This window comes from Spea bombifrons, chromosome 11, assembly GCF_027358695.1.
Source record: "Spea bombifrons isolate aSpeBom1 chromosome 11, aSpeBom1.2.pri, whole genome shotgun sequence".
Taxonomy (NCBI): domain Eukaryota; kingdom Metazoa; phylum Chordata; class Amphibia; order Anura; family Pelobatidae; genus Spea; species Spea bombifrons.
This window is the reverse complement of record NC_071097.1, coordinates 32,349,528-32,376,514: the sequence shown is the minus strand read 5'-3', so window position 1 is coordinate 32,376,514 and position 26,987 is coordinate 32,349,528. Positions and strand designations below refer to the sequence as shown.

The following is a 26,987-nucleotide window of genomic DNA, read 5'->3' as shown; positions in this document are numbered from 1 at the left end:
AATGGATCCCTAAATTATTTCTGAAGATGTAACATTGTTGAATGTGATGGATCCAGCTGATGGACAACCTGACTGTATTTACAATGTGGAAGTTTAATTAGCGAGAGTCAACACAGGTCTTGTCTGAAATAAGGTGCGGATGGGTAAAGCATGCCTGAGATCAGATTAATGTTAAAGGAAGGTATCCGAGATTGATTTTGTGTTTAGGAGTTCGTGACCCAAAAGCAGGGTCAAACAGAAATCCAAAACAGGCAGAGGCCAAAGCCTATATATATTTCAGCAATGTACCCAAGTTACTTCACTAGGGGAACATTGACAGATTTATTGCAGCCATTTTACTGCCAATTTTGTCAAATACTGCTTTAATATATATATTTTTTGTTGTATTGTAGTGGATTTCTGCAAAAATATATGTGCAAACACATATACTTTAGTAGTCTGTATACTATATGAATTAGTATTCTTAGCATTCCCATTCACGTGATGTAATGAGGTCTGACATTGGAACATGCGCATCTCAGTTTTTGGGATGTTCGCAGACGGATTTACCGGGCCCGTATCTTATTTAGAAACATAGAATCTGACCCAAACCTTTATTCAGTCCTTGGTCCTGTCTTAGATTCAGGAGCCGTATGTATTTTTAAATTCCCTCGCTGTATCAGCGTCTACTTCTGATGGGAGGCTGTTCTGTTTATCTAACACCATCTTAGGGGGTCCCATACGTCAATTTAACCCAGGAAATCTATACATTTTGGAAAGGAAGCATTGTCGTGGTCTATTGAAGGTTTCTATGCATGAATGCGATTGGTTAAAAAAAAAAAAAACAGATCACATACACAGAAGGACCCGGATGCGCTGAAGCTGGTCTGCTCAGCCTTAGCTGTCCCACCTACGATGGCCATGCTTGGCTGGAGGGCATTTTATCTAAGGACATACAATCAGACCCTGCGTCCCCCTCAACGGTAGGGAACCGCAGGATAAAGTAGTATGTCCTGTGTCTTCACAGGCTTAAAAGGCACGTTATCCCTTTATTAACCCTTTGTGGCTGAGGAAACCATTGTACAGTCACCGAAGAAGCCAAGTACAGTCAGCGCAAACCATGCACTAGCCACCAATCTTGGTCTTGCTTTATGTGTTTCAAATAGCCATACAGGGACTGTTTAGGACTCTTTTGTGACTTTGCCCCATATTCATTTATGTATCCAGATAAGGCATTGAGATTAAGCATTTCCTGCAGCATCTTTTGTATTTTAAGGCTGTAGGATGCTGCGAGGCACTTGGCTCCCAAAGCCTTTTAAGCTTCTATAAAAAGAAGTGCCATTAATTCTGCAGAAGGAATCATTTTTCTTCCTCCCCCATCCGGGAAAAGGAAAACCACGGAACTTCGTAAAATCTTGTATACAGTAAAGGTATCAGAAATAAAACCCGGCTCAGTAACTAAACTTAGCACGACAGCCGTTTAATGGAGGGTACATAGCGGTGATCTGAAAACGCCAATTTACAGAAATAACTTTTCTGCGATTTTCTGGCAGAAATGTAAAACAATGCCCGGGAAAAAAAAAAAACTTCTATGGTTGTTTTAACGAAAAACAGTACAAACAGGTAACAATTATCGCTCTCACTTCCTATTTCACGAGTGAAACAGATTCTTACGTCTATCACAAGTTACAAAAACGAAGAAAAAAAACTCAATTGAACATTTTTCTTGGAGGGTTGGCCTGCGGGCCAGGACCTCTCTCATTTTGTTTGCTTCCAGGGAAACCATAGTTATAGTCGAACGACGCAACGGACGATGAGCCATTATCATGGAAGGGTGGTCTTCGATCGCCGCCTTGAAGGAACTCGTTGGACTGCATGCCTTTTGCATGTTGATGATATGGCATGAATCTGTTTGATCCTTTCATTAATTCTTCAGATGGAAACATTTTCCTCCCATTATTTGGCCTGACAAAAAAAAACAGAAACGGGGGAAAACACAAGAAATTATTTTATGGTTCGACATAAAAGACCAGCTTTAAACTTTCATTGGCTCTCGGCAGTGCGGTGAAATCGTAATAGTGAATGTTTGTAGGCAAATCTCTGATTTCTTTTTTTCCCCCCACTTAAAATATTTATTAATTAAGGCTACGTGTTTGAAGCGAAATTTGTTTTAATAAAATGATAACAGTTCAATCTCTTTCAAGTATTCATCACAAGGCAAGGAGCCGTCGTTAATCCTGTAGGACTAGGGAGACAAATTATTATGAAATTATTGTCAATATTCCCCGAAATACAGGCGGTAACTATCACTGTTTAAGAGATATCTTGTTTGAAAATTAGGGATTTATTTTACTGCAAGGAAACGGGGGTTATGACAAAGCTTGAATATCTAATGAATTACCGCCTCCCTTCTCGATCAAAGCCTATGGACATTTGATTCCGTTGGCCCAAATTATATACGTCTGCAAGCGATGAGCAAATGTACTGCGAAGTCTAACTCTAGAGCTCATATTGTGTTGAATAACTCTACAGCACGTCTAATACCTTTTATCGTGTTCGTTGAAGAAATCATTACGAGTTGGGCCCTGCGTAAAACCGGGCTTGTTCATCATAGGGTGAGCATCACCGGGTTGCTTCCGTTCATTCATGGGGCCCAAACGTTCATGCATAGGATCCATCCTTTTGTCCATGGGACCCATCTGTTTATCCATAGGGTACGTTCCCTCATCTGTGGAGCCCATCCATTCGTTCTGTAGGCGCATCCTTTCATTCCCGGGGCCCATCTGATTGTCCATAGGGTGCATCCTTTCACACATAAGCCCCATGCGCTCATTCATTGGGTTCATTTTTTTGTTCATGGGGCCCATGCGCTCGTTCATGGGGCCCATGCGCTCGTTCATGGGGCCCATGCGCTCGTTCATGGGGCCCATGCGCTCGTTCATGGGGCCCATGCGCTCGTTCATGGGGCCCATGCGCTCGTTCATGGGGCCCATGCGCTCGTTCATTGGGTTCATTTTTTGGCCCATGCGCTCGTTCATGGGGCCCATGCGCTCGTTCATGGGGCCCATGCGCTGGTTCATGGGGCCCATGCGCTCGTTCATGGGGCCCATGCGCTCGTTCATTGGGTTCATTTTTTGGCCCATGCGCTCGTTCATGGGGCCCATGCGCTCATTCATTGGGTTCATGGGGCCCATGCGCTCGTTCATGGGGCCCATGCGCTCGTTCATGGGGCCCATGCGCTCGTTCATGGGGCCCATGCGCTCGTTCATTGGGTTCATTTTTTGGCCCATGCGCTCGTTCATGGGGCCCATGCGCTCGTTCATGGGGCCCATGCGCTCGTTCATGGGGCCCATGCGCTCGTTCATGGGGCCCATGCGCTCGTTCATTGGGTTCATTTTTGGGCCCATGCGCTCGTTCATGGGGCCCATGCGCTGACCAACAGAGCCTCTTCTCTCATTTGCAAGGTGCATTCGTTCATTTGGGGGACCCATCCATTCATTCATTGGGTGCATTCGCTTGTTTGTGGGATGCATCTGTTCATCCATGGGGCCCATCTGTTCATCCATTGGGTGCATTCCTTTGCTCATTGGACCCATCCGTTCATCCATTGGGTGCATCCGTTTGTTCATGGGACCCATGCGTTCATTCCTGGGGTGCATCTGCTCATCCCTCATACTAAAACGTTCATCCATGGTGTCTGTTCGTTCATCCATCAGGTGCATCCGCTCATTGTTTCTCTTTAACCCGCGGTCATCATTAATATTGCGCTGCTCCATCTGCTGGCGACGCATTGGTGGAATATTGGCTGGCAAATCATCGTTTGTGGAGCCTAAACCCCAACTTCTTTCAAATCCAGGACGTGCATCGATGTCATCGAAATCATTTCTGTTCATGTTTGCTCCACTACCACGAAAAAATGGCGCAGAAAAAGGACGCGACGTTGGTCTACCAGGACCATCTTCAAACCACTCTTCTTCTGAACGCCTGTGTGGGTCACGAAGAGGACCATGCCTACCCATTTGTCTGCCTTCAAAATAATCCATGCTTTCTTGTGGCATTTCAGAAAACATATCTCTTTGCATTTCTCCAAATCCCATTTCATAATCATCATTTCTATCGTCGAAGGAACGGTTCATTCTCTGGTACATCATTTCTTTATCGAGCATATTGTCACGGAACTGCCTCTCTCGCTCGTCAAGCGGCATTTCCATTCCCGGAAAAGGTCTCTCTCTTGAACCAGCCATAGCGTTAAGAAAATCTCTCCGTCCGTCGCGGAAATCGGGTGATCTGCCTCTCATCATCATCAATGACAATGCTCTCGGGTCTTGTGTTTTATCACGTGCGTCGAAATCCCCAAAATCCACATTTTCACGTAGGTCTCTATCAAGCATTCTTTCACGATCTCTTAGCATAAACGGATCAAGTCTGTAAACATGTTGGAGATAAAACAAACAAACAAAAAAAATATATAATTTAGACTTCTTAACAGTCTCACGTTTCCCACCCAGCACAGTAATAAAGACAAAAGACAAAACAAATCTTGCACCCCATATCTAAATAAACCCCATTCTAAACAATATGTATAACTTATACAAGATCACTAAAATGCTCACAACTACTTTAAAATAAAAAAAAACTGTGCTAATTCGTCAGCAGTTTTTAAACAAAACATTAAAATTTGGACCAAGAATTAACCCATCGTTATCCATTTGAGGACTGTTTCTGCAATATCTCTTCCTGTGCGGTTACAGAATTTTTCCCACCTAGCCTGTGGGTTCAGGTTTTATAATTGATGACAAAAACAAGAAATGTGTTTACTGATTGCCCCTTCATGTGACTTTTATAGCAGATAGATCAATAATAATAATAATATTGATAATAAACAATTTACCTTGGATCATCCTGATGATGTATACTGTCTCCCCTGCTCATAGCGTTGGTTTCCTCTTCGGTTATAGGCTGATCTATGCCAAGATTGCTGGTAAGAACATTAAAAACAAGGTTTAGACAATCAATGCATACATGCGCTACTAGTGAACTTACTCAACTACCTGCAGAAACGTGACAATCCACGGGTGATGTCCACTAGAATAACCACTGATGGTTTGGTGCCACGTTCCGTCCTGCTGCACTGGAGATTGTAAGCTTGGGGAACTCTTAACATTTTGTTTAGGTCCAAATTGTTATGTTGTGCGCTTTTTTCTTATGCCCTATTTGCCTGTTGGAGCCCACTGCTGAATATCGTGGCGCCACGTAAATTAATACTACTAATAATTTATATAATCCCATTTTATTATCGTGCATTAGCTGTGGGCGGACTGCCATCTGGAAACACGACAAAGAGAATGTGGGAGAAAGAGAAAAAAAAATCCACAGCGTGGGTGGCGAGGGATACCAAACATCCAAAGAATGGGAAAGGCGTACAACCATACCTCCCAACAGCACTTTTTTATTGTGGGACAGTCCCAATATTCTGGCACTGTGCTGCTCGGCTGTAGTGGCGATCAAGATCCAAATGGGAAGATCATTGATCACTTGGGTCTTATTGAGCTGCAAACATTACTCAGGTCTGTAGTTTTGCAGCACAGGTCTCCGTCACAAACCTTAAGTCAATGGTCCTATATAAATAGGGTATGATATCATAGCACAGGGTTCAGATACAATAGGTTGGTAGGTGGATGGGAATAATGTTCTGCCCTACCACCCCCTCTTACCACGTCCAGCATCATACTCCGGCTGCCACCAATGTTGGGAGATATGTACAATAAAAAAAGAGAAACAGGCAGACATGCAGCAATCCACACATCTCAAAGCCGCTGCCCGTCAGATGTCTGTCTGAGTGAGGATGAGTGAGTAAGGTCTCAGGTGGGTGAGTAAGGTCTCAGTGCCCACACACAATAAGTAACTGTCCGCTCGCTATGGATGCTGCTGGTGAAAGAAACCATGCAGCTGGAAATTATTTTTGGTGAGAGGGGTTGCTGAACCTTTTTTTGTTTAAATTTTACTTTGTTTAATTTTTTTCTGAAAAATTAAAGTTCCTAACAAACACATCTGCATACCTTCTTGTGGGTCCTGTAACAAGGTCGTCAATGTATACACTTCCTTCGATTGGGTGACTACGGCACTGGGCAAAAACTAGAGAATGGAAAAGAAAAAGCAAACAGACATTATAAAAAACAGCCAGGGTATACAGAGCACAAACATACAATACATATCGAATGATTGGCATTTATTCACGTAAGTACCATTTATAGACGTTTCTGGGTCCCATCCATCCACATCAATCAGGTACCTAAAATATATAAAGATATTTTTATTGTATAAAGCATAAACTACAGAAAATGTCTGATGTAAATCGTAAACTTAACAAATGTCATTTACCTGCATATAAGGTACCCAGTCCTGTTAATTCCAGTTGTGCAGTGAACGCCAATAAGCTTATCTATAAATTGAGTTGAAAACAAAACATAGTGGACCCTGTTAACGTGGCAGGCTTATAGATCTTATTCAAAAAATACTATAAGGTCTAATAAACCATGCTTGCGAGGGCACATTTCAGCCATCATACACACTTTAATGCATATGATGGCTGAGAGGTCCCTTAAATTTTGTGGTGTCTATCAAGCAGTCAATTGGTGGTTTGGGAAGTCAGGAGTTAGTGTATATATATATAAGGTTAATGAATACAAAGTACTTTCACCTGCATTTATTGTTAATAGAGCTCCCTGGGAGTCCCTTTAGGTTTTGCATGTAGTACTCTTTACCACCAGGAATGTCACGGGGGCGCTGTTTTGCCACTGTTGTAATGGACGTACTTTCATTACCACTCAGTACTTTCTGGTTTTTAACCTTCTACTTCAATATTAAATATAACCTGACATTTCAAACCTTACATATTTTGGCGTTAATATATAAAGTAGTATATATATATATATATATATATATATACATACACACACAGGTGCCCCCTGACTAGGCCATTTCAGTCTAAGGACTGCCTCGATTATTAGGAAGCCAAAGGAAATACAAAATAATTACCGTTATCGGAATTGCTCAAAATAAATCTCCTCACGACTCTCTTGAACTGATGAATTGTGCAGTCGTCCGGGATCTTGAGCCCGGCGGTGTGCAATTTCACATACTGCACGCTTTTAGGTAAATCCTTGGGCAACAAAGTGGCATTGGTTAGAATAACAAATAAAGCGGTGCAATATCTGCTTTCTTCCATAAAACACTCACAACACACAGCAGAATTTAATCGTCCTACCTTGATCGTATAGTAGCGTTCGGTGTTGGTCAAATCTATGATTAATCCAAGCTCTTCGTTTTGAGCTCGGACGCTATTCAGCAAGTCCTTCGGAGTAAATTTCTGGTTTTGTGTAACACGCTGATTTGTTGTCTAAAATAAGATTAAAAAAATTAAAAAAAAATAAATATATATATATATATATATAATAATATTTATAAATTATATTAATTTTATTACATAATGATCCATGACAGCTACCTGTAAATGAGCAAATAATTTAGAATAAGAAGAAAATATGTATACAATTTTATCTACAAACCCATTGTCTGCTGTTTCTATACACATTTTGTAACTTTTGAAGCTGTGAAGCACTGCGATATACTCATACCCACCAAACATTGAGCTTCTAGAGAGGAGGGACATCAGGGGAGGAAGGAGAAACTTAAGGATTTTGAGGGACTGTACCTCTGAAAGGTTGACCCTTGGGAGGTGGGGAACACTAAGACTTTAAAGCCATCAAAGACTCCTAGGGTTTACAAATAAGGGTGAAGAAAGAGCGACAACATGAATCTGGCAGCCAAAAAAGGTCCAACTCCTTCTAGATCGGGACACTTGGGAAGTATGAGTATCCAATATAAAGAATGCACGTAAACATATTCTTGAAGGTCCTTCTTCAGATGACCACTTGGCCATTTTGTTAAAGCTGCTCAGAACGTATCTGACAGTAAGATATATATATATATATATATATATATATATATATATATATATCTCAATCATTATTAAAAACAAAGGTAAGGCATAGGATGTAGGCCTATACAGGGAATACGTAGATTATTTTATTTAGCTGGTTATATACTGTATTTGAATATTCAAACTACTTGAAATCACATGGATTTGAATACCATTGCAGCAATGACATTATACCATATCACCACTAAAAAAAGAGATGCTTCCCCCAAAGAGTTATAAGATATGTATATATATATATCCATCTAATATATCATGCCAGGCTCCAGAACGACTCCCGTTGTAAACATACCCCTTTTAGTGGGACTTTAAAGGCAATAAACCTCGATCCTGGAATGCGTTGCCCAACAGATGTCAGAGTTCGCCACCTATAGTAAGAAGAAAAACAAATTCCATTAGCACGGTGCGGGTGGCCCATCTGGTTGAAACGCTTATGTGACTCTATACTGCCCCAACTAAAGACTCGGAAAGGGTTACAGAAATATGAAACATATCATACAACACACATGATTATTATTAAGTAAACATCACAACACTTCAAATTAAAAGACTCTCACTCCGCCATCTTTTTTCTTGCGTTTATATGGTGGTTCTTAACATTACTGGTATTTTGCATTTGAAGACCAACCACCTTCTCCCACCTTCCTATTGTATCCTTACTACATTTATCCAATGCTATTCCGTATTCTATGACTTAATTATGAATTATGTTGTGTGGAGACATCCCAGTTTGGAGAATGGTCTTCCATCCTGGGTCTATTCACTAAAGGCCAAACAGGCTCAAAGGCTCCATCATCATAACTTGGTTGTCACCCGTTCTAGGGGTTTGCAATGTTTAACATATACAGCATGCGACGTCTTTGATGGCAATTTCATTGGACAAAAGATTAAGCTTTTGGAAGTTAAAGGATATGGTCGGCGACCACAAACATACGGGCTTTAAAATCTCATGAATTTTGTTTATAAAGACAAGAGTCCAACAGAAAAATGAAACGGAAAAAAAAGTTACATTTTAAACAAGAAATGCTTTATGGTACATATGTTCTTTCCGGTATCTGCTAGACTACTTATTTAAATAATAAAAAAATCCCCAAAATTGATGCAAGAACACTACCAATTGGTACTTTGTTGATGAATAGCAGATCAGATTCACTTGGCCCATTTAGTCCGCCCGTTTCCCTGATGTAAAGACCCAGGTGTCTTAGAGCCAGGCCTTCCTCATGTATGGTTAAATGCGCTCACTCGCTGTTTCAGCCTCTGCCACTTCTTCTTGAAGACCGGTCCACTTCTCTACCACCCTCACTTTGGCGCTATGGGCATATGTATTTTATTGTTTGTGTCCAATATTAAAGGTGCCACTTTTAGACATGTAGCCAAATGTTATTTGCACTGCTTACTTTCCAAACCCATAGCACCTTATACATAGTAATGGTGTAAAAACTGGCATACAGTCTTAGGCTCTACTGTCCGGAGGCTGTATATTAAACATCACTTAGTTATTTTGACATTATGTATATTTGTCAAATAGAATAAGATTTAATTCCATCAGTTCTTGGGGGTGGATGTTATTTAAACTCATGTATACGATATACACATACTACATATTTGTCAGTTTAGCATTGTCTTGGTATATGGTGTTCTTTTGTAGAGTTTGGTGGATAATTCACAGCCTGTTTAATTTCAAACATTAAGTATTTTATAGAAAACGTTCTATTGGATGGTGCTTACTAACAAAGAGAACCAATTCGGGTTCTTGATGACGGAGAAATCATGAACCAGGAGTACTTGGAGCAAGAAAGATTATTCCGCATTAGTAAATAAGTTAATATTTGAATTGGTGCAAAACCAGTGAACCACTGCAAATCCATCCCATTGGTGGCATTTTTATTTTGGACAACACAATGGTCGGTCCGAGCAGAAGACAGAATAATGTTGTGGAAAGAGCTAAAGAAAATGGTAGGTCCCACCAGTTTATGAATTTTTTATTTTTTTTAATACATTTCTTCATGCCCGCGCATGTGGATGGTCTTTATCCACTGAGCTCATCCTAAATCATACTTAAAACATGCACTGTTGTTTGGACCTCGGGGAGTTTATTCTACTACCATGCAGGGTCTACCAGCTTTAATATTTTGTTATTTTGATTACATGTATTATTCCACATTTAAATTATTTCTTTCTGAGGGATAATGGTGCTACACATGGTATTTATAGCCGTTATGGCCTTGACATTACAGAAAAAAAACGCCAGTTGCATTCTTGGTACCATATTATATCGAAAAGTACCATATTGGCTTGGATATAGGCCGCCCCCGTATATTGGCCGCACCCTAAAAGTTTGGTGCTTTTTTAAAGAAAGTTTTTTTCTTAAAAAAAGCACCAAAAAAAACATGCTGCCACTGCCCCCCCCGAGATATGCTGCCACTCTGTCTCCCCCCCCCCCAAGATATGGTGCCACTCTGTTCCCCCCCCGAGATATGCTGCCACTGTCCCCCCTCCCCCCGAGATATGCTGCCACTCTGCCCCCCCCCGACTTACCAGAGCAGACTCCCGGGTGTCTTGCGGGGCCGGCGGGGGACATCTACGCAATATATCAGCGGATGTGCCGGCACCGGAAGTTGTATACGCGTATTGCGTAGATGTCCCCCGCCGGCCCCGCAAGACACCCGGGAGTCTGCTCTGGTAAGTCTTGGGGGCAGAGGTAAAACGCATCGTGCGGACGGTCACCGGCTGCGGCGATGCGGGTAAACAACCTCCGCAGCACGATGCGCTTAGACAACCTCCCGTGCCGGCACCCCCCCCCCGGTGGAAAGGGCTGGCAGGGGAGGCTGGCTGAGCGTATCAGACAGTAGGATACAGGTCCCCTGCACCGCTGCGGGGGATCTGTATCCTTAACCTGCTGCCTGCCCCTGCATGTCCCGGGTGTCGGGCGCTAGACCCCGAATATAGGCCGCACCCCCACTTTAAAGACTTAAATTGGGGGGAAAAAGTGCGGCCTATATTCGAGCCAATACGGTAATTTAAAATTTCAATCCACATCTTCGCCTCACTGAATAAACCATCAATTCAACATTACCAACCCATAGCCCCCTGCTGCCATGGGTAACAATGAACGACAATTCTAACTAAAACTATAATTCAGTAAAGAATAGGGTATCTAAGTATGTGGAATAGATTATATATATATATTTATAGCGGGGTTGAAAAAAAACTACAGTACTACAGTGGGAGAAGAAAAGCTAGGTTAAGACCATTTAGAACGAAACAAGAGGCTTGGAGGTGCGGACATAAGAAAAGTGGTGGATACACAGAATAGCCTTCCAGCAAGCGGTACCGGCTAACTCAGAGGGAATTTAAAACGCATGGGACAGGCATAAAAAGTACCAAGGACATGTGACAAACCCGCACCGAAAGTGACCCATTAGCATCGTTCTACCTCGTACTACAATCTACACTGCAAGGTAGCAAAGAAGTCCGTATCAAGCTTTATTATTAGCGGTGTTGACGCACCCTATCCAAAACAGGGTCCTAATTTGTCTCGCATATGTTGCCAGACTTGATTAACCCCTTAAGGACAATGGGCGGCCCATTGAAAACAATGCATTTTGAGTCCGTACATGTACGGGCTTTGTCATTAAGGGGTTAATATTTGTCACATTAGAAAAGGAAAGGACGGATGTGAGAAAAGAAGCCTCTTACTCACTGAAAGACTACCCACTCAACCGTCTTAACACATTTACATTTTTAACTACTTTTAAGGCAGCTGCATTTTAGCCATTTGCAAGTTCTCGCTGTTATCGGAGCCCCAATCTACCAGATAAACACCCCAACTCCTTATCAGCCTGCCTGTGGGAAACAATAGAATGGCTCTGTCTCAATCACACAGCCAGACACTTTGACTAATGAGGTCTATGAAGGAACGGACTTCATTAGCATTGCCATAAAGAGTCAGCTCTTTGCGGTGTTCGTGCCGGGAAAGTCACCAGGGGAGGTTAATGCTCAAGGAGAAATATTGGGAAATTTAAGATAGGGAAACCTTCTAACAAGCCTGCGATTTTAACCAATTCTACCAAACTTTCATAAATGCAATGCAAGCCAGAGGTTCGATAAAGTATTTTTATTAAATAAAAAGGCAGATTTTACAGACATAAGCACCGTGTAACAAACTAGGGAAACAGGAGTACAACGTTTAAGAATTGTCAGGATTTACACACACATTATCTTTTATTAACCAGTAAATTTAAAGGTAATCTTTTTTCCTACACGGAGGTCGTTACACCTAACACCCCAAGGGGGGACACACAATTGCTTATATCAGCATTTCTCAGCCCATGGTACATGTACATCAATAAAAATCATAGAAATGTCACCAGTTAAAATGTATTACACAAGAAAGAATGTACAGTGATGGTACATAGTGGGTGAAATGTATGCAGCAGAGAAAATGACTAAATAAACCCCGCCCCCAACTGATTCTACTGAAAGAGAAGAATACCTTAGTATGCTTCATTTAAATGCATACATTTAGGTGTCACTGTGTGGATTTCAGGCCTATGTACTTAGAAACAAGCGTTTGGTAAGGGGAACCAGATCACAATACAGACACAAAACCACAGTAATAGTTTTGCTGCTTTTTGGTGGGCTACTAAAAACCTAAACACAATAAGGTAGGTAAAGCTATTTCTTCGCTCAGGCAAGATATTTTCTACATAGGTGGTGTATCAATAGCTTCCCAACAAGATTATTTGGTAAAACTTAGATTTTTGGGGAAAAGCCTTACAGATGTGTCAATTGCAGATTGAGGGGGCTTATGCTGTACAGCTACAACTGTAAATTTTTTCTTCAATAAAAGTTCATTATTTTCTCAGCTTGTCCGCATTTAGCAGCTGGCGGGTTACTATAATCAAGTTTTTCATTCACTATAAACCAGCTAAAACAGCAAACATTACGGCACAACCTGAGCGAATATTGGATGCTATATATTTTATATCTTCATATATTATTAACATGAAGTCTGATAAAGAATCATCCATTCAACAAAGTTAGACAGCCATAAAAGTCTTCGCGGAGGTCCACGCTTCTTCTGGCGATACTGTAGCAGTTGGCCGTCTCCATTCACGTTTAAATGTCTGTTTTTTTTTTAATCAGTTAAAACCAAATGAGCCGGGGCGGGAGGAGCGGACACCTGGAAACGCAGTTCAATTGACGCATCTTTTCATATTCCTTTCAACTAATCCCTATCGCAAAGACCTTGCCATACCTACAATGTGATTATGTGTATCTAGCACCAACAAGATAGCCTGCTGGGTAGCAGCCGATATTAGCTTCACAGAAGAGGGTCTAAATCTAAATGCACCCAGAACTCTACCCGTGACCGCCTTTGGATGGAGTGGTATGTCTTCAATTTCAAGTATCACATTAAAAAAAATTCTGTGTGATTTTATGATTTAAAAGAGCTCTAATTTTTGTAATACAATCTTTTCAGACAGCCGCCTATTTGTCGTGTGAGCGTTCCAGCTATCTGCCCAGTCCACTAGACAAACATCCTGACTACTTATACTGCCTGCTGTAAACAATAGAATGGCTCAGTCTTAATCATCCCTCAAGACATGGATGACTGAAAGCCTAAGGGAAGTAAAGTTGCCATAAGGAATTGGTTTGAGCAGAGAAAGTCACCCTTAGTATCACATGCCTGACAACAATGGCAGCCTCCAGGTCTGCAGATAAAGGAAGTTTATTGGAGCAAAATAACTTCAAATCTACTCTACATGACTGTACATAATATGTATTGCTCAAAGAAGAATGTGTTTCCAATGGATTTCCCACTTGTGTATTTTCTGAAGTGGGAGGTTGCAGGAGAGTTGTAGTTTCACCCCAACAATCTCACTATACACTATGAAAAGCCAACAGTAAGCATCTTCTGAAGAACGTGGCCGGCCCTTCAGAATGCAAAATAATGAGATTTTATCAGAAAATCATCTAACCTAGCAAACTATGTTTAATGCAGGGTCAGTTCAGAACTTCTTACAGGGTGTGTGTGTGGAGAGGGGGGGTGAAAGCTTTAAAGTATTATAACTTTTTATTTTTTTAGTTTTTACACAACTTTTTCAGAGAGCTGCATATCGGCCATCTGTGTGTGTTTTAGATGCGTTGCTTGACTTTTTGTACACGGCACTCGCCCTTCAACGGGGACCTTCCAATAGTTTTCAAACTAATTGTACTATTCTCACTGCTATCGGGGCGGGAATGTCAAAATGGGGTTGCTTAAGGCGACATGATCTCTCCAATCCTCCAATTAGGTAAAAGGACATCACGGAAAGCGCCGTCATTTTTCCCCATTTTGAACTCAGGGCAACATGGCGGCATGTCAAGTGGAGAGGAGGTCAGCAAGACACACTTCCATTCTATCCCAAGTTCAAGTTAGGGAAAAATGACAGCCCTTCCGGTGACGTTCTCTTACCCGATTGTCAGGCGTTCCCGCCGGGTTATGTCAGATGAAGACAGAAGAGAAGACAAAAGCAAGAAGATGAAGTAGAAGCGGAAACGGTCGGCAGAGAAGGTAGGGAAACATCTAGAAAGTGTGAGAGTGAATGTGGGCACCGGGCAATGAAGTTTGTTCCCGAATAAAAACGCAGCTGAATCTTTGGCCAAACTGGATAGGCAGGGAACGGAATTTGTTGCCTGAAAATGAATGGCTTTCTTGCCGTAGAAAAACCTACTTGGTACCGTGCGTAGACAAAACACTAAGTGTCTTCCTTACTTAAATAGGGTTCGTTTCAATAGAACAAGATTGTCCCATCAGCTACTGATGCAGAGATGTCATTCCGTACATCTATTTATACTTTCCTCATTCATTCATTCATCCACATTTTATAAGCCATGACGACCTTTGGTTTTGTATACTATGTTGCATTTCATCTTTAATTCATTGTGTATGTTTTTTGTTGTTTTTAATGCTCCACTCACTGCTATACAAACACAATGTAACCATGTATTCATAATCCATGAACCAGAACCACAAAAAAAAGATTGTATTTTAAACTCAGAAATGTGTTTGAGACCAAAAATTAAGAAAATAACTTTGCTGCCAATACTTACCCTATAAACTTACAACAAAAATGGTTAAACCAACGCATGCCAATAACTTACAAAGTTTAAAAAAAAAATAGCAAAAATCAGCAAAATTATTAAGAAGCAATTTTATTTAGGGGCAAGACCACCACGTAATCAGTCCGGCCTCTCTTATAAGGAATTATAGCGGAGTAAAACCAAAGTGACAGCAAAAGACTAATGTACAACGTTTTTGGTAAAACTCATGGGATTAAAACCAAAAAGGAGAAGATCGCAAATTATACATATTTCCGCTCAACTCATTAGCAGTGAAATAACGGGTCATACTTACCCTCGGGGGGTACATTAAATACCTACCTTTCGGAGACAGCATCCGGTTGGCAAACACCTTGCATTAATATACCAACGGCACATATGACATTACATGGACTAAGCTGAACGAGGGGGCAGAGGGTCACATAGCTTTTTATAGCAAAGGTCCAATACAAACCACAGGGACGCTTTTTTCCATTGACAAGAGGGCACTTGGCTTACCCATTAACCCTTTGAGCACCGCGGGTAGGAGCAAAGCTCACACCTGGAGCTCGAGGGTTAAAGTAACACTTAGAACTCACATATCAGAGCAATGTTCCCAATCGTACTCATCTTAAATGCTGACCCACATAAACCATTTAACAAATACTGGTTTGACTTGTCAAATAAATCAGAATCTCCTTTTATAGGAGAAAGCTACAAATATACATTTTCCGCAGACAAGTATGACATTTTTACATACACAGCAAACTATAGAAATCCGTAGCCCGTGTGTATATAAAAAGTTATACTTACCTGGGCTTCAGAGGCCCCGTGGGGCATTTAGTCGGCGCGCATGGAGTGTAATACTTACTGGCACCTTTATCATCAATCTATTTGTTTACAGATGGAACCCGTTCTATTTGTTACATAGAATGTTTTTGATGGGCTACTAAGACATTTAAGGGGTAGTTCGGGGATCAGACCCCCATATTACGTTCCGGTCACCGCCCCTGTCTTCCTCCAGCGTAACGCTGTTCAGTTACTTACCCACCAGCTGCCTCCGGGCCCCCGCACCATGCGCTCTTATTCACCCAGAGCTTTCTCCTGTCATCTGGGTTCAGCAATAAGCCCAAACAGTCCCCATTGTTGCCGCTGTCATGGCAGCTTGACAACCGGGCCGGGGCATCAGCCGCACTATTACAGCACGATCTGATTATTCCGGGGTATTAAAGATGTATTTACCCACTGAATTTAAAATGGGTATTTCACTTAAATGTATTGTTGATGGTTTAAGTGGGTCAACCTTTATTTCACAAGCACCTCAGCATTCAAAATAATGTATTTTGGCCTAAATTATTCCATTTGCACAGTTAACGAAATTAACGGAAATTCCACGCCTACACGATTTACAGTAATAAACTAGGCCAAAATACTGCATTACCAGCATTGATCACCCCTCCCCCACCCCAGAAACCCCCCCCATAATGTGCCCCAACCGGTGTGGCCTGGCTGTAGCCCAGGGATACTCACCTCTCCGGGATGCTATTCTTCTTCACCATGATAACGGACCGGGCGGAGGGGGGGAGGTTACAATCACCCCAAGCCGAGAATTTAAAGAGGATTAGAAACTCGACGGCGGTTAATCCCGACCGGAGGAAACGGAGCGGCGACGGAGGCTACAAGGTGGGCCTCCTTTATCCCTAGCACATATACGCAGTGCCCTGCAGGAGATACGGCTCTGGCCGGGCGGGATTAACGTTTCTCTCCCAGCGTCCGACAGACAGACCGAGCGCAGCGGAAACCAAATCCCCCGATGACGATGCTGCGCATGCCCAAACACCAGTCTGCGCCTGCGCAAGGCAAACATATCGTTTGTGTGACGGGAGAAAAGAGAGTCGAGTGTCTCCGTGTGCGTCATAACCCTGCGCCCGTGCGACTAGAGCTCTAAACATAAGAGAGTGTATCCCATTCACTCTGTGTAAGCAGGTGTCGAGGACTCGAGGTGTAGGGCTTGACTTGTGGCATCCAAAAGAGGCGCAATCTTTAGTACCTGAAATACAGGATTTTATTTTTTTGTTGGTTTAATCAAGATTCTGCTGGTATCTAAAAAAAACAAATAAGGATTTCTTAAATAGGTGCTGAACAATGACTCAATTTATTGCAGTCATATCCCACATGTATTTTTTTATGTTCTAGAGGATCACTTACATCCCTTTCGTATTGTGTTATTTTTAATACTGGAGGTTTTGGGGGTTAGTAAAGGCAGAAAAATTCAGTTTTTTATTTATTTGTATTTTTTAGGGCTTTTCCTGTCTGCCATCTGGATAGAAATCCCTTTGGTAATCTCCCTTATGTCACAGTGACATGACTGGGATTGCTATAAAGTTTGTTTTCTTTTTTTTATTTTAATTTTTTAGTTTTTTTAAAAAAAAAAAAAATTCTCGGAAGAGTGTGAAAGATTTTTTCTCCCTCTCCTTCCTGTGATCTTATCCGCACAGATCACACTGTGATCAGCAAGCATGGCCCCATAGCCCTGCATTGCTGAGCGCAGTGAGTGTGATCAGCCAGCAGGGGAGCAATCAGAGATCCCAAACAGACCCTGCTGAATATCTTTTACTCTCCGAAATTCCTTCCGGCTGGTGTCAGCATTGGAAGATTTAAAAGGACTTAAAATAAAGCATTAAGTACAGTATGTATTACTTACATGTTATAATAGATTTTAATTAGATAATAGTTTATTACCTTTACTCATTGGTATGCTGGCACATGATACACATTTTTAATTGTTGGTTATCTTTAAGAGAAAATTAGGATTTAAATGTTTTAATTTAGGGATTAATGGTGAAAGCTTGGACAGTTATTCATATTCTATATGATACAGAGTAATAATCTCACAATGCAGAGAGGCTTTTTAAATTCCTCTAGATCGTAAACCCAATTGAGCAGGGCCCTCCTCACCTGCTGTCTCTGTAAGTCAATTTGTTATGTTCTATAGTAATTATGTCCTGTCTAACCATTGTACAGCGCTACGGAATTTGATGGTGCTATATAAAACAATAAATAATAATGAAGGGCAAACAGGATAATAATGAAGGGCCAAGATATAGCTTATGAACAGGTCTAAATAGAGGCATTATATATGGAAACAATGAAGATATATATATATATATATATATATATATATATATAATTTACACAATACAATGTATTTCACTTCTCTCATCATCATTATTATCATCCATCATTAGCATTGTAATTAAAGACAAATGATCTTTGCTGGGTGAGTTTGCCATCTTGTGGACACATGGTGTATGTGCACCTTGGAAAATATTCTTTTTTTCTGCACCTAAATGTTTTTCACAATAAAATGTAAAATTGTCCTGCAGACAAGAACCATCTGGTCTGACATTATTTAGTTTTTGGTCTTGTCTAATAACCTCTGCCAACTCTGCAGGGAGCCTATTCCAGTTATTTACCAATGGTTATTTACTAGTGGGTCCATCAAGGTTCCAATTGCGCCGCAAAAACAGGGAAAAATAGGGGGCTGCTGCATTCTAGTATGCATTGTGGAAAAAAAAACCCTCCCTTAAATTTTAAGATAATAAAACATAAATTGTGTATATAATTGTGTAATTGTTCGGTTTTTTCTGCAGTTATATTAAAAATAAGTTCTGCATTTTAAATAAATATATGAGAATCACTACAAATAAATAATTAGAGAATTTATTCTCCCTAACAGTCTTACGATGTATATTCTTGGAAAGCATCCAAGCTGTGAGGCGGAACAAGAAAAAACATGTCCTGTAATCTCTTCTGAGAGGAAGGCTTTTAAATATTGTATATTTAACTCTGTTTCTTGACAGACATTTGCTTTGCTTCTATGTATTGCTAATTTTTAGAAATAAAAGACATTTATTGAATTTGAACAGAAATGGGGCATTTCCCTCACTCAGAAAATGCTGGTTTCCTCCAGGGCCATCATCAGTAATCTTGGGGTCCAGTCCATGCCCATCCTGCTGCCCTCCCCCCCGCTCACAAAGGGACCACCAGAGCCAGATCCTCAGAAAGGGCTTACTAGACTTCAATCCACTGAAATAGGGCATCTGGACCCCAAACCCTGAAAGGTCCCGGTCCTTGGTATGACGGTCAAAGAGGGGGTCAGTGACAAATCAGGGAGGCCAGGCTCCTAGTACATAGGTACTGGCCATAGTCCCTCTGATGGTAGCCCTGGTTACCCAGAAACAAATGAAAGGACTAAAGGTTAATCAAGGGGTTACTAGCACACAACTGAAGTTTCAGTTTCAGAAGTAAGTTCCAGAGCTCTTCCCAATTTGGCTTTGCAATGGGACAGGGCTAGTGGCATGTAGAAGCAGGGCTAGCTGTGTGTAGCAGTGGGGCTAGCCCCTTTAGTGGATGGGGGGGAATGGCAGAGAAGGTGGGGGGAGTAAGCAGGGGGGGGGCATGTCCAAATTATGGACACCATAAGAATGAAGGGTTTGTGGGAGGAAGGGTAGTCAACAGTGTCGAAGGCTGTGGAGAGGTCCGAGAGGATATGTTTCAGCAGTAAGGACGTCATTATTAATTTTGACAAGAGCTGTCTCAGTAGAGGGTTGTGAATAGAAACCAGATTGGCAAAGCACTGGTTCATCCGCAATGAATAATGAGCGTGTGCTTGAATTACTCCTCTTGATTCTTCGTGGAGCACAGATAAGCAAAAATGCTCAAAATAAATGGCTTTTTAATGCATTACATATATTTTTCCAGTGGTTTTAATTATACCTAATTAACGTGACCCTAAGAAGTTAGCAATAAGTAACTTATTGCGAGGGATAGTAATTCTGACATGCGAAACGGGCAGCTTCTGTTTTTGTGAAATAACGTAATTAGTACAATAATGACGGCAGTGTTACAATTAAAGGAAAAGAAAAAAAAAGCTTCCTCTTGATCTAGAAGCCATTAGGGGATCACTGAATAGTTTCCCTTAAAATATGTACTACTGCGCATGCTGATCTTATCCAAGTGGAACAGAGGGGTGATTATCTAACCCGCTCAATTCAGACCAGCAGCCAACAATTATAATCGGACTCTGTACTTCTGGGCAGCTCCCAAAGGACAAGGAGCGAAGTGTCCCAAGACTTTTCCCCAAACTGCAACAGCTGCAGGAAGAATTTGACTTTGTTACTGAAGAAGAGATAAAAGAATTAAAACATTTCCAGCTGCCCGTGCTAAGAAATTCAGGACAGCTAGAATGCGGTATCAAAAGGATACAATGGCAGTTCATGCCCCAGACGAGAAGATACATGTCCTTACACGTCATTGTGGAGATATGGGAGAGGCCAACATGGACAGCTCATGGCTCGACTCATAAATTGTTGTTAACCTTTTCTTCTTCGGGAATCGGCAACAAGAAAGAACACATTCCTGGACAGTCGACCCCTAACAGTCGAGGCCATTTTGAGTTTTTTTGGGTAGACCTCTTACATCTCAAAGCCTCAACAACAAATATGATGATAAACCTAATCCTTTTGGGATTCTACTAAAATATCTGAATATGGCTCTTGTCTAACTCCCTGGACTACCTCTGGTGCCCCCCTTTCTTCATGCATTGGATTGCTGACATATCAAGGACCCCTATTACTTACTGCACTACCTAGATTGCCTATATGGTAGGGCAAGAGTCAGCTGAAGACTATGTGACCCGGAGAATCTGCCCATTCACCCTGAGATGGAGGTAAAACACCTGAGACACTGGGGCAAACCATGAGAGTTGGCTCTATTTATGGGAATATCAGTGTTTTACCGTTCCACAAGCTCATTGTAACGGCATAACGCCCCAACGCCTTTAAATCCATCTTGGAAATCCCCAATGAAAAGGCTCAGAAATGTGTTTAATTCACCGGTGGAAATACTAACTCTAGCGCAAACACTTAGCATGAGTTGTGAAGCGTGTTTGATATTTGTGTGATGGATGAGTGGAGTTATATAGCGCCGTGTGTATCTTGGGAGGTGCATTGACTACATACCTGGAAATTCCCAGCATGGCTGCCCCGGAACTCTCCCCCTTCTGGTCCCATATTGGATCTCGAGGGGGTAGCCATGCACGAGTTGGCTAAGAAATATCTATAATTATATGTAAAAAAAAAAAAAAAATCCAATTATCACATTTTTGTTTAAAAAAAAATAGGGCAGTAATTATCTTTGTAAAATATCCCTTAAAAATTGCAGTGAATAATTTTTTTTAATATATTTTTTTTAAGCGCTGCAGATTTTGAGAAGACCAAAGTCTGCGCAAACGTGGGGTCCGGTTTTATAGGTGAATAAAAAATAAATAAATTTGGGGTAATTGCTGATAGGAACAACTAGATATTTAAATTTAAATAATTCCAGAAAAAGGCTAAACACATTAAAAATGATTTGTTATTAGCTAAAAAGGTGCGAGTGCTCCCCGGTGAGTAAATCTTCTGGGGATAACCGATATATTACTATGATGGAATTGCACCTAAAATATGAGCGCCTTGTCACCTTTTGACACAAATTTCTGATTTATGGTGGCAGAATCAAAAATTTTACTGATTGGTAAATAAAAAGCATACATTGTGCCGATTGCTATACTTTTCTAAACGCCTTTGAACAAATAAAGTGAATTTAATAAATAAATACTTAATTAAATAAATACTTAATTAAATAAATAAAAAAATAAAAGAACTTTGTTCTGATAAAACCTCTTCTACTTCGATAATTCGATTTTCTTTGGCATGGCACGTAATCTGCGGATTCTAATAACTGCAGTAAATTATTAAATAATACCTCTTTAAGGTACATAAATATGTCAACGAATCCTAACTTTGTTTTTAGCAAATATCTTTAAAAATCAGTGAGATTTCGAGTGACATGAAACCTTTCCACCAAATGTTTAAACAGCTGTTTCTGCCAATGATTAGTCACGTTGCATCAAATAAAGGACAGGAAAATCTACTCATGTTCAACGCATTGTGTGTTCTTTGAGTTATATCCGTAAGTTATGAGTATCTTGTGAGCGTCCCTGTAGCAAATGTTATCTTAAATACGCTTCGCGCATCCGTCTACCCAACGCATGCCAAGCCGCATGCAGAGCAGACGATCTACTTAAAGAAAAACATTAATATTATCTATAATGGATTATGTGGCTTTATTACAAGGTTGGGTATGAGATACTCAACTGATGGAGACCAACTGATACATAATGTAACAAGAACCCCGCTCACAATCCTACAATTCAGCAACAGTGTTGGACATGCTGGGTGCGTTGGCCAAAGTAGGACCCCGGGCTTCTCCTGGGGGAGTCGGCGAATGCAGTCTCTCTCTGGAATCTATTGACTTAAATGTTGAGTTGTCTGTCGAATTAAAAGTTAGCTCGACTGATGTGACTTAGCTTAAGTCAACTGAAGTAAGAGTTGTCTCAATGGAGCTGTCTATGACATTAGATTTTGGAAACTGGACTACATGTGTGTTGACTAACAACTTGCATGTCCACAACTGCAACTCCCAACCTAAATCCCTACCCCTGCCCATTTTCTCTCCCATTCCCCACCCATTTACCTCCCACCACCCATACAAATTGGGGTTTTCTCAGTGACTTATTCTGGCCTAGGCCAACTAGGCTGGGTGGCAGACGGTAAATGCATCTCTGGGCTATCTACACCCGCGTACGTGCCATCACACACACACGCCATTGTTCCCTTACCATCACAAAGCCAGGGCTCTGGGTTGCCGGAACCTGCAAGTTCCCAGGTATGGATGTATCATGGGGTACTTTGAAACGTGAGACATCACCGCTCCTTCTCTTCCCTTCCTGAACCGGCAATGCAACATAAAGATACAAAAATACTTTGATGAAATTTCTAGTTAATGAAGTTATTTTGGGTAGCATTAAATAATGGAAAGAACCGATTGAATGATAAGATGTCATGGAAGAGGAATTGGAGAAACATAATTGCGATCTTGAATTTGACCTCCTACCATGTCCAAAAAAATATTGCAGATATTAATAAATATAATTGAAAGTTCAAATTAACATCATAATGCCCCCCCCCACTAAATAGAACAAAACCAGTGAGCTGAGAAAAGGCTTAGCTCTGAAATAACACGAATTGCGTTGAATCGCAATGGTTTTTAGCTTGCTGAATACCAGTTTTAGAGTTTTAGTCAATGAACCCCCCCCCCGCTGGTAGGATGATTTGACCTACGAGCGATTCATATAAAAAGGCACAGGACGGTTTGTCTCATAGTCAGAAGTCCTCTATCTCTAAATAACCATCTACGGTTTCCACGGACTGTTCTTTCAGCTTCAGCGAACCATATTTATGATCTTTCCTGGCAATGAATGAAGTGGACTGTAGCAGGCAGAGATGAGCATACTGTTCTTTTGTGCAACTATATCTTGGGAAGGAAGCCTGGGTTATTTGGAGGACAATTTCAGTTGAAGAACATATTATGACACAATAAGCTCATTAACATTGGTTTGGTTCTTCCAATATTGTAATCTACTGTGTTAAAAATAGCAATGCTTCGTTATACCTTTAGCCAATCAGGAAGATCGCTTTTAAAATAGTTCAAGTACGTATTTTTTGGAATTTCCACCTAATTCTAGCTGTTTTCCGGGTAGAGTGGAAACGCCGAGAAGTTTACAGTTGTCAATGGAGAGTTTGCAGGAGGATTAAAGTATCAATCGACAACTTCACTCTGCACTTAGACCATAAGCTCCACGGGCCAAGGATTTCCGCCCCTGATGTATCGATACCCGTTGTAACCCAATCAAATTATCTGTAGATTCACGGTGCTAATTGCACCCCCTTTATTATACTGTGAACTGTAAAGGGTTAAATACATTTGCCTGCTCTAAATGCATAAAAATCTATACATACGCATCGTGAGGAGCCAACGTCAGTGAGGTTCTCCTGCAAGGACTTGATTGGATCTATATCATGTATAGTTACATCTGTGAGATTATTTGCAAACCATCTCACCTATTGGCACACCTAGGGACTTTCTAAACGAGCCGACCCTGAGACGCTTGAAATATTAACCCTTTATGAAGATTCTATGTAGTTCCTTGTAAAACGCGTTACCCAAGTGGCTCTAAAACATTGACTTGTCATTGTTTAAAGGTAAACTTAGTTGAGTCACCTGCGTTCAAGCAGGGATATCAACCATAACATACTGGTAACAAAAGCAATTTGGATTCTTATATATGATCGCAGGAGTGCAGACTAGGAAGGAGTCATTTCCAGGTTGAACCTCCAGGTGTCGTCATGGCCCGGACCTGGCTACTTTACTCCTGAAATACTAAGGGACAATGTTGGAAAACATATGGTCGGGAGGGTCAGGAGGTCAGGAGGGTGACTTAAAAAGAAAAGCTAGCAAAGGTCAAACATAGAGAAGACAAGACAACTTAATAGCGCACGCGAAGAGTAATGCATGGAGGAGCTACAAGAGCGCACAAGGGAGAGATCCTCAGGGGCTGACCTTTGTGATTACGCAACAAGTCTGTTACTAGAGCGTCCTCTACAAGTACCAAAGCATAATGGGCAGGTGAGTATGTGAGTGATAAATTACCATTTCTGGAGTATTTAGCAAAAGCAATAAGTATGTATTACTTAATTTTTTTAGCTTCATATATAGGAAAAATTGTAAGGAGATCCACTTTAGTTTTTAAAGAAGATTTCTTTATACCAACAATTATATGCTGTAAAAAAAAAAACAATGTGCAATATTTGAAGATGTCCAAGATTAAAAAGGTAGCTTTGAAAATAATATTTTTACTCTGATTTAAAAAAAGAAAATAAATGTCTCACTGTGAAAAGAACGTTTTTTTTTAAAATAGTTTCATTTTTATTATAGGTAAAATAATTTTTTGTTTTTGATGGTTTTTTTTAAAATTACATTTAAAAAAATAGATAGCTCAAAGTATATTCCACGGTTCTCATGTATATTTAAACAAAGTGCCAGAAGGATATAATACTTAGCGACTGAGTATAATAAGACATAGAGAATTGGCAATAAATGGGCATATGAACTAAATTGCATCAAAATGCCATAAATAATTGTGTAAATTATCAATTTACTGTCAATAGGCCATAAATTCATATAAAAAGTCCTGATAAAGTTGGTGGATTTCATATGTGGAAAGAAATGCAGTAGAAACTATCGTTTGCCAACAATTTGGAAGGCATTCATTTTCTGACACAGACAGAATTTTTTTTTTAAAGTTATTTATTAAAGAAACACTTTTGTTCTAATTTCATGTTAAATGTTTCATTTAACTCCTTCCCTGACCTCCTTTTTCTCGAAACAGGAAGTGTGCTTAAATGCGCTTCCTGCTTTGAGAAAAAGGAAGTCAGGGGAGGAGTTAAATGAAACATTTAGCATGAAACCAAAACTAAAGTGTTTAAAAAAAAAAAAAAAATCACTTAAAAAAGAATGCACTTTAGCACTCCCATCAGAACCTCACATTTCATCGATTTCCAATTATTCCTCCAAAAAGTGGAAACATTCTTTTCTCACTAGATCAACAAGCCATAGTCAGGCGTATCCTTATTAACCCTTTATGCTCTTCTTTGCTAAAATACCATCAAGCCCATATTAAAAGCATCAGCCGAACTTGATAAGAGAATCTCTGTAGGTAGTGGATTCCGCACCTCCATTGTTCTTACAAGAGAAAAAAAACTTTTTTTTGCTACTTTCGGTGGAAATTCCTTTCTTTGTGTCTGAATAGATGACCTCTTACTCTTTGAACGGTCATCAGAGAGAGTGGCAGATGGTGTGCTCACGACATTTGCCCCTCATATAACGAACGGACGTCTATATGATTATTTTAAAAAAAAAAATATATCGTAACGCCATTTATAAGCGGCATATTTAGTATGACGCATAAAGACGTAACCTCTCTAGCGTTGAAAAGGTTAAACACTGAGTTTGTGATTCAGGATTCAAATTTTTTTCCCAATTTTGTCCTTTTCACCTGTTTTTCAAGTTTACAACACGTAACTTCCTGTGCGGATTATTCCTGGGTGACTGATTTTTATCTCTTTAATGATCTTTCCTTCAGAGGTCTGGCTCCATTAGCGCTTTCGGGAATAAACATAAAGAAAAAGATGTTCTTGATTGATTCTTTGCTTTCGAAACACACATTTTTCTTAGAGCTTGTGTTTTAAACGAAAGGTGTCGGGTCTGATCGCGGCAGACAGGAAAGGTAACATTAACTGAATTAGGTTTCAACAATTAGGTTTCTCTTAATCCACTTAACGCCCTGTGCAGGCTTCATTTGTCCGCTTCCCAGTAAATCTTAGGTCGTAAGCTTTCTTTGAATCTACAATGAAGTTCGTATAGCTAGTTTTGCCACACACACACATCTGACATATATTCCGCCCCCCCCCGAAAACCCCCCTCATATTATTATTATCTTTTATTTATATAGGATCTAAAAATCGAGAAGAAGACGAACCGATACATTAGGAAAATCTGCCTTTTTGGAAAAAAAGGCTAAATCTTAATTTTTGACGTCATTTTCAGTGTCATTTTTTTTAAAAAAAAATAAAAATTTCCAGCCTTTTCCTGGCTGTCCATTTTATCTAATGAACTACATGAAACTGAAATCGGGAGAGGGTCACATGTACGCCCCAAATTTTCTAAGTTAGTAAAAAAAAAAAAAAAGTACAAAAAGTACTTAAAAAAAAACAAACTATTTAAAGGGGTTCATCCTCCTCCCTCGCTTTTGTCCTGCAGATATTTCTAGTCGTAGCTCCAAGGCATATTCAGATTAGGGTTTCTAGAAACAAGATTTAAATATGGGCAAAAAACCCCCCAAAAAACTAGACGAACTGCTTCCCAAAAAAATCGATATTATTTATTTTTCTTATTTTTAATTTTTTTCTAATTTTGTATC

At 40.4% G+C, this 26,987-nt stretch overlaps 1 protein-coding gene across 1 annotated transcript; it reads right to left on the bottom strand.

Annotated features, from left to right (window-relative positions):
- Positions 1-1,430: 1,430 nt before the first annotated feature.
- On the bottom strand, positions 1,431-16,873 carry LOC128468725 (uncharacterized). Its single transcript, XM_053450505.1, has 10 exons — positions 16,595-16,873; positions 8,271-8,346; positions 7,247-7,378; positions 7,018-7,141; positions 6,361-6,421; positions 6,225-6,271; positions 6,039-6,114; positions 4,871-4,957; positions 2,524-4,404; positions 1,431-1,944 (listed from the first exon to the last, which is right to left on the bottom strand). The coding sequence occupies exons 1-10, from the start codon at positions 16,621-16,623 to the stop codon at positions 1,689-1,691; spliced, it is 2,769 nt and encodes a 922-aa protein (XP_053306480.1). The 5' UTR covers positions 16,624-16,873; the 3' UTR covers positions 1,431-1,688.
- Between the last annotated feature and the right edge of the window lie 10,114 nt (positions 16,874-26,987).